Here is a 13,464-nt window from a genome sequence, read left to right as displayed (position 1 = left end):
AGCCATAGAAAATAAATCATTTCTTCCAATTTCAAATCCACTGGTGGATTACTTATCTAAGGATCTAAGGCGTATCTCTGATCGATCTTGAATCTTGATGCTTCACTCATTTTCATAGAGTCTTTGCAGTCTGTCCCATATTGCTTTTGCAGTCGTGCATCCACTAACTTATATACTCACATTGTCAACTAGTCCACTCAATATTGATTTTCTTTCTTTTGAGTCAAAATTGGATTTCTTCTTAGAAGCCCGACATTCACTGGCAATTGCTAGCCAAATGTCACACCCCAAAGCCTTCAAATAGGTCACCATCCTTATTTTCCAAATATAAAGTGGGACCCATTGAAAATAAGAGCGGTGCTCGCATAGGAATTCTTCTACTGATGCTATCTCAAAACAAACTGGACCACTTTGAGCTGTTAAGCTATCAACAGAGCCTAGGCTTTGATACAAATTGTTGGTCCCAAAGCATCACTTAGAGGGGGTGAATTAATGACTCTAAAAAATTCCTCTATTCACTCGTCAACATCACAGGCACTCACATACGGCTGTCAAAAACAGATTGATTGGCACTAGCCTTTTTATCAATTACACCCAATTAGTCGTGTGACACACCTTGCCTCTCAACCATAGGCACACACAACCCTATGGCAAGATCTACCCGGTGTGCACACCTAGCCTGCAGAATATATACTCCAAATATATGTCCACACAATTATACCACAATAGACAGAATATGTACGTGGTTCGACAATGTGCCTACATCCACAAAGTAATGCCCACCTTGGGCTCAGCGAATGTTTATCACTCTTTAGCAACTATAACTGCAGGGAGCCACAACCCCCGATTTAGACAGCAACAACTGTAATGGTGCTACAACACCCACCTTTAGACAACAACAACTGCCAAGGAGCTACAACCCCTCTTTATCTAGCGCCCACTAGACTGTTAAGAATAGTTGTATCAGGGGTATATATGTACATAACCCCTCTTTTATGTATTCTTTATGTCATTTGTATGAGGCCAAGGGCCTGTGTGTAATTACATATTCTTTTTAATATAAGCATGTTAGTCTCTTGTTTCGAGACATAACACACCAAACCAAAACCGTGGCTGCTCTCTTGAAGTTTCTTCTCTTCTTCTTCTTCCACTCTACAAGCTTACATGGTATCAGAGCATTGATCCTGCTGTTTGCAAGTGTTCGAAGGAAGTTTGGAGTGTGAAGAAGGGTTTCATTCACCAGTTTTTTGCTGCTGTTCGAAGGACTGGTTAGGTCATCTTCTCCAGTTTGTTTCTCTCTTGTTTGGAATCCAAATGGAGTGCTTCTTGGTGCTCTAGTTTCGTTTGGGGGTCCTTTTTGATCTCTTTTGCTTCTCTCTAACCTTTTGCAAGCACCCATTCATCAGGTTTGCATCTCGGTTTGGCTGTTCTGCCCAGAATTTCCGCCAACTAGAGTTCTTGTTTGGCACCTGCTCTTCAATAGAGCCTTGTTTGGCCATTTTTTATGGTCCATTTGCATCGTTTTTGGGTAAGGAGCATTACTCATCTTTACTCCGCTGCTATTTGAGTATTTTCTGAAGATCTACAAGTGTTTCAAGCCTTTTTTGGCTATTGTTTGCCCTGTTTTTGTGCCTACTGTTTTGAGACAAACCTGTTTGCTTGAAGTGCTGTTGTTTCCTCCTTTTAAGTAGCTGACTTGAGATCAAATATGGGTGAGAAAAATGTTAAAACACCCTTGCCCCTTGTGGAAACAGCTCCATCTCTCCCTTCTTCCTTTGAGAGCCCCAATATCCAACTTCCTATTGCCAAGCTTGAGAACCACAACTATTTGGATTGGTCCCAATCCATGAAATTGATTCTTCGGTGTAGGGGGAAGATGGGGTACATATATGGTAGCATCAAGGCCCCCCTCCCTGCCGAGCAAGGGTACTCCAAATGGGACACTGAGAATTCTCTTGTGATTGCTTGGCTTCTTTTCTCAATGAAGCCTGAGATTGGAAGAAGGTTTATGGGCAAGGAGACTGCCAAAGACATTTGGGACAGTGTGGCCCGTATCTTTGATCGGGTTGGGGACTCTACAAAGGTGTACCAACTTCTCCAACAGATTGTTAGCCTACGCCATGGTGATAGAAGCATCTCTGACTACTATAGTCTTGTTGTGGGCCTGTGGGAGGAATATGATCACTATAGAGATCTTCAACTGTGTTCTGATGATGAGGTCAAGGTGCACCGGTTGTTTGAGAAAGAGAGGGTCTTATTTCTCCTTGGCGACCTTAATTCTGACTTTGAACCTCTTAGGGTACAAATCCTTGGCCGACCAAGTCTTCCCTCACTGGAGGAGGTGTGTGGATATCTACAGAGTGAGGAGACCCGTAGGGGTGCCATGGGGACTACTCCCACTGTTGAGCGCTCTGCTCTTGTTTCTTCCACCCCTCAGGACTCCACTAAGGGAGCTGATAAGGGGGCTGCTAAGGGAGCTGATAAGGGAGCAGCGAAGGGCCGATTCTTATGTGACCATTGTGGCAAATCTGGGCATACGAAGGACTTTTGTTGGGATCTCCATGGGAAGCCCCCTTCTGGTTCCTCTGGGGGACTGAAGGGACAGCGGAAGAAGGGGCCTAAGGCTCATGTTGGAGACATTGAATCTGATCCATCCTCTATTTCCAAAGAAGACATTGTTGCATTTCGCCAGATTGTGGCCTACCTGGATGGTTCCTCTGCTACTCCTACTTTTACTGCACTACAGGCCTCTTCCTCCTCCGGCACCACACCTTGGGTCATTGACTCAGGTGCCACGGATCATATGAGTGGTAGGTCTCAGCTGTATAATTCATACTCTGTTTGTTCTGGGAAAGATAAGGTAAAAATTGCTGATGGTTCCTTCTCTTCCATTTCTGGTAAGGGAGATATCCAGGTTACACCACTTTTACCCTTGAAGTCTGTCTTTCATGTTCCCAACTTTGCTACTAACCTTCTTTCAGTTAGCCAATTGACTAAATCTTTGAACTGCTTTGTCACCCTCTTTCCTACCCATTGTCTTTTTCAAGATTTGGTGACAAGGAGGGTGATTGGCAGTGGTCGTGAAACTAACGGCTTGTATGTTTTAGAGACTGATGCTTCCCCTGTTGTGCAAGCTCAGTCCTATGTTTATGGGCAAGAAGGTGGACGTACTCAGGAGGATATTTTGCTTTGGCATCATCGTTTGGGGCACCCTTCTTTTTCTGTTATGAGAAAACTGTTGCCACATTTATTTACTTCTTTTCTTGTCACTCATGTTTTTCATTGTGAACCTTGTCTATTTGCCAAAAGTTGTAAAACAGTTTATGCATCTAATGGTAATAGATCTATTTCACCTTTTCATCTTATCCATACTGATGTTTGGGGGCCTTCCCCTGTTACCTCTTTGTGTGGCTTCCGCTACTTTGTTTCTTTCATTGATGACTATTCTCGGGTTACTTGGGTTTACCTTTTGAAACACAAGAGTGATGTCTATGTTGCATTTAAAAAATTTTATGAGTTAGTGTATACCCAATTTCAAACTCGGATCCAAATTGTTCGTTCTGACAAAGGTGGGGAGTATATGTATAGTGGTTTGGAAACCTTTTTTCCTGACCATGACATTATTCATCAGGTGGCCTGTGTTGATACCCCACAACAAAATGGGGTGGTTGAAAGAAAAAATCGCCATCTCCTTGAAGTGGCTAGATCCCTTTGGTTTACCATGCATGTTCCAAAAACTTTTTGGTCTGATGCTCTCCTCACCGCTGTCTTTCTTATTAATCACATGCCGTCTAGTGTCTTGAACTTCAAGGTTCCTCTTGATGTCTTACCCTCACGGTCTTCTTCCTTTTCTCTTCCTCCAAGGATGTTTGGTTGTATTTGCTATGTACATATTAGCAAATCTGCCCGCACTAAATTGGATCCTAAGGCTCTAAAGTGCATCTTTCTTAGGTATTCCTCCACATCCAAAGGGTATAAATGCTATCATCCTCCTACTCGTCGGTGGCTTCTCTCCAAAGATGTCCATTTCTTTGAAACCATACCGTATTTTCAGTCACCTCTTCAGGGGGAGTGTTCATCTCTTGGTGGTGGTGTTGAGGATGAAAAGGTTCCCGAGTTTGTTTCATTTCCTTTCTCCTCTCTTGTCCCTATTTCTCCTTTTCAGATTGACAAGGGAAAGAAAAATTCTGTGGATACTGTTGTTGAGGGGGAGCCTCCTAGTACACAGGTGAACAGAGAACCGAGGGAGCTACTGGTGTATACGAAGGACAGGAGAAATCCTTCTTCATGGCTTCCTATAAAGAAGACCTGCCAAAATCCTTCTTCGTCTCCTCATCCTTAGCCTCCATCCATCGAGACAGGTATACCTTCCTCTACTTCTACATCCTCAGACTTAGATCTTCCTATTGCTCACCGCAAGGGAACTCGGGCATGTACTAATCCCATTGCCAAGTTTGTTTCCTATGATTCTATCTCCCTTACAGGTATAACCTTCACTGTAGTTATCTCATCCATATCTATTCCCAAGAATGTAGCAGAGGCTATGGCAGATCCAAAATGGAGAGAAGCAATGAACACAGAGATGTTGGCTCTTGAGAAGAATCACACTTGGGACCTTGTTGAACTCCCTAAAGGGAGAATCCCTGTTAGATGCAGATGGGTATTTACAGTCAAGTTCAAGTCTGATGGTACAGTGGAGAGTATAAGGTAAGACTTGTCGCCAAGGGTTATACACAGGTGTATGGCATTGACTATCAGGAAACCTTGCTCAGGTGGCCAAGCATAACTCCGTTTGTGTACTTCTCTCAATGGCTGCAAACCGTGATTGGCCATTGTACCAGCTTGATGTAAAGAATGCATTCTTACATGGTGACCTAGAAGAAGAGGTATATATGCACTCTCCTCTTGAGTTCAAGCATCCTGGTGACAATGGGAAAGTGTGTCGTCTTAGGAAGGCTCTCTATGGACTCAAACAGTCTCCTAAAGCTTGGTTTGAGAGGTTCAGACAAGCCCTCCTGCAAAATGGATATACTCAAAGTCAAGCTGATCACACATTGTTTATACAAAGGAAGGGCAGCACTATTACGGCTCTCATTGTTTATGTTGATGACATTGTGGTCACGGGAAACAGTGAAGCTGAAATCTCAAAGCTTAAGCTTTATTTGGTTCGGCAATTTGAGATCAAAGATCTCGGTCCATTGAAGTATTTTCTGGGGATTGAAGTTTCAAGATCCAAGTAAGGGATCAACGTTTGCCAAAGGAAGTTTGTTCTTGATCTACTTACAGAGACATGCTACTTAGGATGCAAACCAATCTCCTCCCCTATTAAGCAGAACCACAAAATAGGGGAAGATTGTGGTGAACCTCTTGTGGATGCTGAAAAGTATCAGAGATTAGTAGGTAAGCTAATCTATCTCTCCCTCACCCGGCCTGACATCACCTATGCTGTTGGAGTGGTGAGTCAGTTTATGCATGCACCCAAGATGGGACATCTTGATGCAATTTACAGGATCCTCAGGTATTTGAAGTCATGCCCTAGAAAAGGCCTTCTCTTCTCTAGGAATGGTCACTTAAGAATTGAAGTATATACAGATGTTGATTGGGCCGGGTGTATCTCTGATAGAAGATCCACCTCTAGATACTGTACCTTTGTTGGGAGAAATTTAGTCACCTGGAGAAGTAAGAAGCAACCTGTGGTAGCTAGGTCAAGTGCTGAAGCAGAGTTTAGAGCCATAGCTCATGGTGTGTGTGAAATCTTGTGGTTGAAGAAACTTGTTCAAGAATTGGGATTTGAGACAACTAAACCTATGAGTCTTATATTGCGATAACAAGGCAGCCATAAGTATTGCTCACAACCCAGTTCAACATGACAGGACAAAGCATGTTGAGGTTGACAGACACTTTATCAAGGAGAAGATAGACTCTAAGACTATTTGTACTCCTTTTGTGAAGACAAATGAACAAGTGGCAGACATCTTCACCAAAGGACTTAGCTCTCATCACTTTAGTTTTATGTTAGACAAGTTGGGTATGTATGACATATACCACCCAGCTTAAGGGGGAGTGTTAAGAATAGTTGTGTCAAGGGTATATATGTACATAACCCCTCTTTTATGTATTCTTTATGTCATTTGTATGAGGCCAAGGGCCTGTGTGTAATTATATATTCTTTTCAATATAAGCATGTTAATCTCTTGTTTTGAGACATAACACACCAAACCAAAAGCGTGGCTGCTCTCTTGAAGTTTCTTCTCTTCTTCTTCTTCCACTCTAAAAGCTAACATAGACACCCAGATACAAATAACAATAGGCTTATAAGAATGCCCCAATTACAAGCTCAAACAAATACAGATCCCACACTCCAATACCATCACAAATATTGGCTCAAACAATTTCTCAAACATCTAGCTTACGGTCAAATGCAAAACACAACAAGGATTTGTCAAACTGGTTACCTATGTCATTGGGTAACCTCCGGAGATGTTGTGGATCAGATGTCTCCAATCAATGACAATCTCTTCTTCTCTTCGTGTCCTTCCCTTCACAAAAACCCTTGTGATGTCTCTTGAAGGCACTTTACCAAAGCTTCACAAGAAGACTTAAAGCCAATAAAGAAACATGAAGCTAGGAGTCTAGGGTTCCACCTCCTGAATGTCTCTCTCTCTCTCTCTTTCTTCTTCTTCTCCTTCTCTTTTCTCCTCTTCTCTCCTTAAGGTGACTCTCTCCTCACGTTTCTATCTTTGTATATTAGTAAGAGTTAGGAACTAAAGCCCTAATTGCACATTAAATAGTAAGAAACTCGAGTTCAAAATTCGTCCTTGGTTTAACCACCGGGATCGACCATCTCCAGTGCGTCATCAGAAAAATAGTCATATGCCCCTCATCAAATGTAGGAATGACTTGAGACTTGCGCCACCTGAAAGAGGACTCGAAGATCTACAGCTTTTATGTTTTGAGTTGCTCCAGAATCTGACATTAAGCCACCTTGAAATGCCCTTAAATTAGAGTCACGTTTGTGCAAAATAGAAATTCTGTGCAATAGATAATGTTCACGTCATATCTCCCTTATACAAATTCTGATTGACCAGATTTCAAATTCAATGGAAAGAGGACTTGAAGGGATATAGTATCTGTGTTTTGAGCTTCAATAGATTCGGCCTCTAAGACAACTAAAAAATTACATGATGTTGATGTCAGTGCAAAAACCAGTGTTCTGAAATTGTTTTACCTACACTGTCTAGGCCACTTCATGTTGATCCTTTCCACTTTATTCTGCTCAACTCTTCCACACATGTCATCTATCAATGACCTTCCACAGCAATACCAAAACCACCGTGTGAGTCTATTGACTATCTGACCATGTTGATAACAATGACAACATCAACGGCCAAAGCTCCAACAATCTTACTCAAAATCAATGACCAACAACTTAATTGTCAAGTAAAGAACATTGCTGATAGAAATATAGAGTACAAGAAAACTGCATTCCAGAGGCATTCGTGATGCAGATTTATCACCAAACTGGGCGGGCTTCTTTGCTTAGGAATAAATCTAGGGTTGGGTTGTACACATGTTAGACCTTTGATCCCACAGGTTTTCAATGTAATAGACCACTTTTATGGGTAATAAGGTTGCAAACAGGATTAGTTAGTTTAGTTTCCATACTTAGTTTTATTTTTGAAGTCTTTTGTTTTTAATTTGAACCGGGTCCAAGCTGGTTCAACCAGTGGTTCAATTTAAGTGATTTTAGTACTTTTCTTTTATTTATTTTTAAGCGATGTAAGTTTGGCGGGATTAGGACTCTATAAGTCCAGCCATGTTTTGAGTCTATTTCTTTCAGTATTTCAGTTTACTAGTCAGTTTAGGTTACCTAATAGGTCAAGTATTGAGTGAGGCCTTTCCTTTTTAGTGTAGGAGTCTATTTTTGAGTAGTTGTAAGGGGGGAAAGCATGGTACAAGAATTTTGATTAATGAAAATCATTTTGCTGCTCTTCTTCTCCATTGAAGATTTTTGTCTTGTGTTTGATCAAAGCTGAAGGAATCGGTGTTTGATCCGATTGACAACTTGTGGTGGGAAGCCCGGGTGGATCGTTTGAAGGAATCAGTGTTTGATCCGATTGACACCTTGCAGTGGGAAGCCCGGGTAGTTCTTGGTTACTTCAACTTCTTCATTTACTGTTCTACATACAAGTTCTGATTCAACCATTGGTTTTCAAGGACTGTTCTACATCAACAAATCTGTTCAAGTTCGTTCTTCAATAACCAAGTAAGCTGAACCTGAGCCTAACCCTAACCAATCTCTTCTTCTCCTCTAGACCACCCATAAACTGCCCAGCATAACCTAACCATCAGAACACTACCAAACCTTGACTGAGTGTCCTTCGAGCCCTTTGGGACTCGATCCAACCATGGTCCTAATCTGTCCACTCTAACCCTAGAATCCCCACTTATCTCTCTTTCAAAACCTAACCCTAACTCAACCAACCTTGCTGCTGATTCTGTTCAGCAGCCTTAGACTGGTTATTTGTTAACAAGACCATCATTGGAAGACTCCCCTACATCAACTTACCCTAACCCCAACATCAAACCCTAGACCCCACTAAACCCCTAACCCTAAATTTAACATTTTTCCCTTAATTGAACCCTAACCAAATTACCCTTTGAAGAACAGATCCTGGTTTTGGCTTCTAGTTGGATTATATTCAATCTAGGACTACATTAATTCGTCTAGAAAACTATTAGTATTTTGTTAATATTGGTAACCAAGCATGTTTTAAGTAACCGGACAATGTAACATGGTAGTGCAAACACCAGAAACCTCTAAAGGAAACACAAACAGATGTGGATATCCATGGTTCCATTGGTAATTATATTATTCAAAATCATTGACCAAGAATTTTATGTGTCAGAAGTTGTTGTTGGGGTGTGTGGGGGGGGGGGGGGTATGGGTGGGTTGTGCGTGGGGGTGTGTAGGTGTAGGTGTGTGTGTGTGTGTGTGTATGTATAAATGCATCCAAAGGTTCATGGTTTTGTATTAATTACTGAAAGCGAGTACAAGTTTTCTCTACAGTCCAAAAGTGCAAAATCATTCATAAGTTTGACGTTTTCTATGGTTTGAATGACTAATCAATTTACTTCAATCGTTATATAAAAACATGTTGGGATCGACAAGCAAAGCACCTTAGCTCCCATGTCGCAAGTACAAAGTTTGTTTCAAAATTCATACCCTGCATATAAGCAGCAAATATTAGAATGATTTATGAGATTCCTAATCAACCAACATCACATAATTTATCAGAGAAGGGTTGATACTATAGACATGGGTTTTGGCAGTAGGGAAGCAAACTAACATTTGACAGACTCCAAATGCCATAGTTCGATCCAATCAAATGATATAATCAGAACTTCTGTGAATTTTTTTCCTTCTTAGAATATTTGTCATATTGTCACTCGTCATTGAAATTGATGCAATAGATTGACGGCCATGATCATCTGCCATGTATTGGTAAAATGAGTTCTCAAATCGATAACCACTTCGCAATTGAGTGTATCATTTTAACTTCATTACTTCTCTTTAGCTTCCCTTCAATTTTATGTGGCTTGCCATTTATCAAGTTTTCCTTTCATGTGAATTAGTACGACCCATAACATCAAACAACTCCAAAGTCTCATGTTGTGCATGTAAAGCTTAGAGAACAATGACCTCCACTGCTCAACCATGAAAGTTGCTTGATTGCAATGCAGGTACAAGCACTCAGCTTCACAACCATATCAAGTTTAAAAATGAATAGTATTCCATTAGTGGCAGTTGTTGTTGTTCCACCCTTGTGGAAACAAAGAAATAAGAAACTAGGCTGAGTTTTTGTTTTCGATTTGATCTTTGCCTCATCTGTTAGGGAGTTAGTCATCAATCTAACATTGCAGTTAATGCACTTTGAGTAACGCTTTAAAGAATTTCAATAAAACCATCGGTTAAAATGGCAGTTCTCCTATAGTGCAGAAAGCCTAGAGGTTGCCAACCAACAAAGACTACACAAAATGCACAACTAATTCCATAATAAACGTCATAAAAATATGTGTTCTAAATAACATGAAATTTGTGCTACTTGACTGCAATTTCCTGTACCACGCAATGATTAATTAGAATAATCGAATGGCGCATTTCCTAAGTCATGCATAGTTGCACAATTCCAAAAATTAAAGACTCTGAATTACATTGTCACTTTACTAGTTCTTTTAGTGTTCATCTAAAAAGAATTTCTATGTTTCTCCATTTCTCAAAGAACAAGCAGACACATCTGCTGAAAATAACATCCAAGTTAGATGGGTTAACATGCAATTCTAAGCAGCTCTGGGTGGGATAGAGTGGGAATGGAAGAGTAATGCTAACTTCTCCTTCCATCCCTCAACTTTTCCAAATAATTTTGGTTAACATTTGCATTCTAGAACGTAGAGTTCTTATTTGAGCATAATATAAATTTTAAACAGCAAACACTCGATTTTTTCCTTTTTGGATAATAAATATTTCTCAGAACGTAGATTATGAATCAAACCCATGTTTGAATTGAAATTAAGATACTGATGCAAGTTCTTCCCTTTGAAATCCAATTTATTCATTTAAGGTGAAGCAGGGACCTCCTTAAGTATATATAAACTCATACTCATAGAGTGTAAATACCTTCTCAATTTTTTGTAATACAATTGATGGGCGATCAAAAAACGGCACAAGCAACTTCAAGTTGCGAGAATAAAGATCCTTACCTGTAGAGTTGAAGAACATACAAGTTAGCTGGTTTCTCTCAGTTTGATATGTAGTTTTGTACAGTGGACAGCTTTGCCTATTGTCCTTCAAATGTCACATCAGGTGAAAAAAGAAACCCAAGATAAGTCAGATCTTTTAAAGATATTAAGGAAACGTATTGCTAAAAGCAAGTGAAGAATAGACAGCGATCTTCACCAAGTCAGAGGCAAATAATAAAAATTACAGTAAAGGAATAGAAGTTTCAACTGAGTTTCAAAATTTGCACAAGAGAATAATTATTAAAGAAGCAGGGAACCAAGAAGTTATCAATGTGAACATCAAATCTTTGACGAAACCATTGTAGGTAGAGAGGATTAAAAATAAAGGTAAACATATCTTAGTGCACACAATTTGCCTTTTTCTACACATGCTTTGATTGCTTTATCCCTAGACCAACATAAAACATATTAACTTACCAGATGAACCAACTTATTAAAACAACTGCACCTATAAGGATCTGAGAAGTATAAGACAACTATATCATTGCTTAATGAAACTTTTTCTTGGGGGAGTTGGGGTGTAATAGGTAAGCTGGGGACCTTGAACCCCTGAATATACTAAGAAGCAAAAACACCATATAGCCATGTACAGCTCATTACAGTCTGTGATCTGAGTCATGAACTTCTGTTAATAATGAAGAGCTAAAATAAGCTTCCATAAAATAACTAAGAAAGGATTCCTACCACGGAATTTAATAGTCGGGTCTTCAAAAATGCAGTCATCAGCATAAATTGTGGGAGTAAAATTTCCTGTTTCAAATCAGAAAGTTTTAGCTGCCTCAATCTTTTTATCGTGATGAAAATTGCTAACAGAAACCAATATTGTCCACGCGAAGGGATTGATTAATTTTGAAATCCAAGATTGGGAAGGTCTTCTTACAGACTTTTTTTATACCTTTGCAACAAGTTTGAAGAATATGAACCGTCTAATTTCCAATCAATAACTCAAAGTCACTTAGCCAAACACCAAAAAGGAAGAGGAAAAACGCAAAAAAAAAATCTCACCTGTAACGAAATAAGCTTTATCATAATCCGATTTAAGGACCACAATAACATCATCTATATCAGAAATCGAAGGCTCATCCCCCTGTGTATACTTCGTCCCATCCAATCTGTAGAGCAACACAAGAGTTAAAAAAACATAAAGTAGAGAAGCGCACACCTAGTACCATTCACAAACAGATTATACGCCGAGAAAAATTAGCTGTTTCAACACAGACTCCAAACCCTCACAGAGTCCAATGACCATCGCTTTTGTAGTTTCTCAATCCATGGCTTACACAAGTGAAACAGAGAAACCAAAGTACAGTGCAGATAGAGTAGAAACGAATTGTAAGTTATAACCCATCAGAAGGTAGAAATATCACCTCTCCTTGCCCGAGGAGAAGAGCCGTAGAATCTCAGTGACTCCATTAACTGCAATCTTCAAAAGCCGAGGCGTTTGATTGCTGTCCCCTGTACTCGAGTAGCAGCGAAAGCTCTGGGTTCTCTGCAAATATTTAAACGGATATGAATATGAGGAGAGATAATGAGACTTGAGAGAAGAATTGAGGCAACAAGAAATTGAAGTCGCCATTTTTCTCTACACAATACACATTCCAATATTTCTGTAATTTATGGTTTTAATTTTTTTTTGGTAATAATTTATGGTTTTAATTGGTCCATGCAAGATAATGCACGTATAAACAGCCAAGTACCAACACAAGAATATTAAGAAAATTGATATTTTTTAAGTTAAAATGTTATTATTTGAAATTTTCAAAAAAAAAAGCACAAATTCATGGTATTTTTTAACAACCATGAAAAAAAAAAAAAAGGATTCAAATAACATACTTCCAAGTTGTGAATTAGATATTCGATCTCTAGTCTGATATGCTTTAATGTAAATTTTGTTTATTTTCTAAGTGATGGTTTAAATGTTTTGTGTAGATGAGAATCCATTTAGATTTTGGCCAAAAAAATAGTTAGGAAAGAGAATTTTTGGGTTTTGATACTCTTCTGTATCAAATTGATCAGTTTATATTGAATTATATACAATCTAATTTTGTATATAATTTTCGGGAAAGAGAATGTCACATTGCCACCCCATCGCGTAGTACACGCCGTCCCTACGGCGCTCTACGCAGACACAAGGGCACGCAAAATGACCGTCGCACCATTGGTCATTTCCATCTTTCCAGGGGATGCAGTGGTCATTACGCGCACCCACGCATGCCACTGTCAAAGCAGGGGCGGCGTGCGCTGCGCAACCGGGTGGCGTTCTTTCTTCCATAATTTTCTTTAGGGAAAGAATGCTACTTGGGCGCGTGTGCTGCGCTGCTCCTATGCCCAGACATAGGCACGGGCGGAATGACTGTTGTAACCCCATGGTAAGGCAAAATTTCCTGGGGATGCGGTGGTCATTTCTCTCACCCCTGTGTTTGGGCGCAAGGGCAGCGCGCCATATGCACCTAGATTGCATTCTTACTCCCTTTTTTATTTATCAATTCTCTATCATAAAATAGATATGTTTAAAACCAATACGGTAGATATTATCAACACAATATGGTAGACGACATCAATACTTGAAAAAATACCTTGATTTGACCTACCATGTGGCAATATTTGTGTTCAATCTAAAACTACCCAAAAAAAAAAGGTCATTCTCTAGAAAAGACAACCCCT

At 39.8% G+C, this 13,464-nt stretch overlaps 1 protein-coding gene across 1 annotated transcript in view; it reads right to left on the bottom strand.

Annotated features, from left to right (window-relative positions):
- The window catches only part of LOC122648899, a 13,148-nt gene extending 726 nt beyond the window's left edge, over window positions 1–12,422 (bottom strand). The window contains exons 1-5 of the mRNA XM_043842203.1: window positions 12,168–12,422; window positions 11,806–11,912; window positions 11,485–11,550; window positions 10,679–10,761; window positions 9,181–9,227 (exon numbers count right to left, since the gene is read on the bottom strand). Coding sequence (XP_043698138.1) covers window positions 9,181–9,227; window positions 10,679–10,761; window positions 11,485–11,550; window positions 11,806–11,912; window positions 12,168–12,376 — 512 coding nt within the window. The 5' untranslated portion in view covers window positions 12,377–12,422. The remainder of the gene's footprint in view (window positions 1–9,180; window positions 9,228–10,678; window positions 10,762–11,484; window positions 11,551–11,805; window positions 11,913–12,167) is intronic.
- Window positions 12,423–13,464: the final 1,042 nt, after the last annotated feature.

Source organism: Telopea speciosissima, chromosome 1 (genome assembly GCF_018873765.1).
Source record: "Telopea speciosissima isolate NSW1024214 ecotype Mountain lineage chromosome 1, Tspe_v1, whole genome shotgun sequence".
NCBI classification, from domain to species: domain Eukaryota; kingdom Viridiplantae; phylum Streptophyta; class Magnoliopsida; order Proteales; family Proteaceae; genus Telopea; species Telopea speciosissima.
The sequence above is the reverse complement of the archived record's forward strand: the minus strand, read 5'-3'. Positions and strand labels throughout refer to the sequence as shown.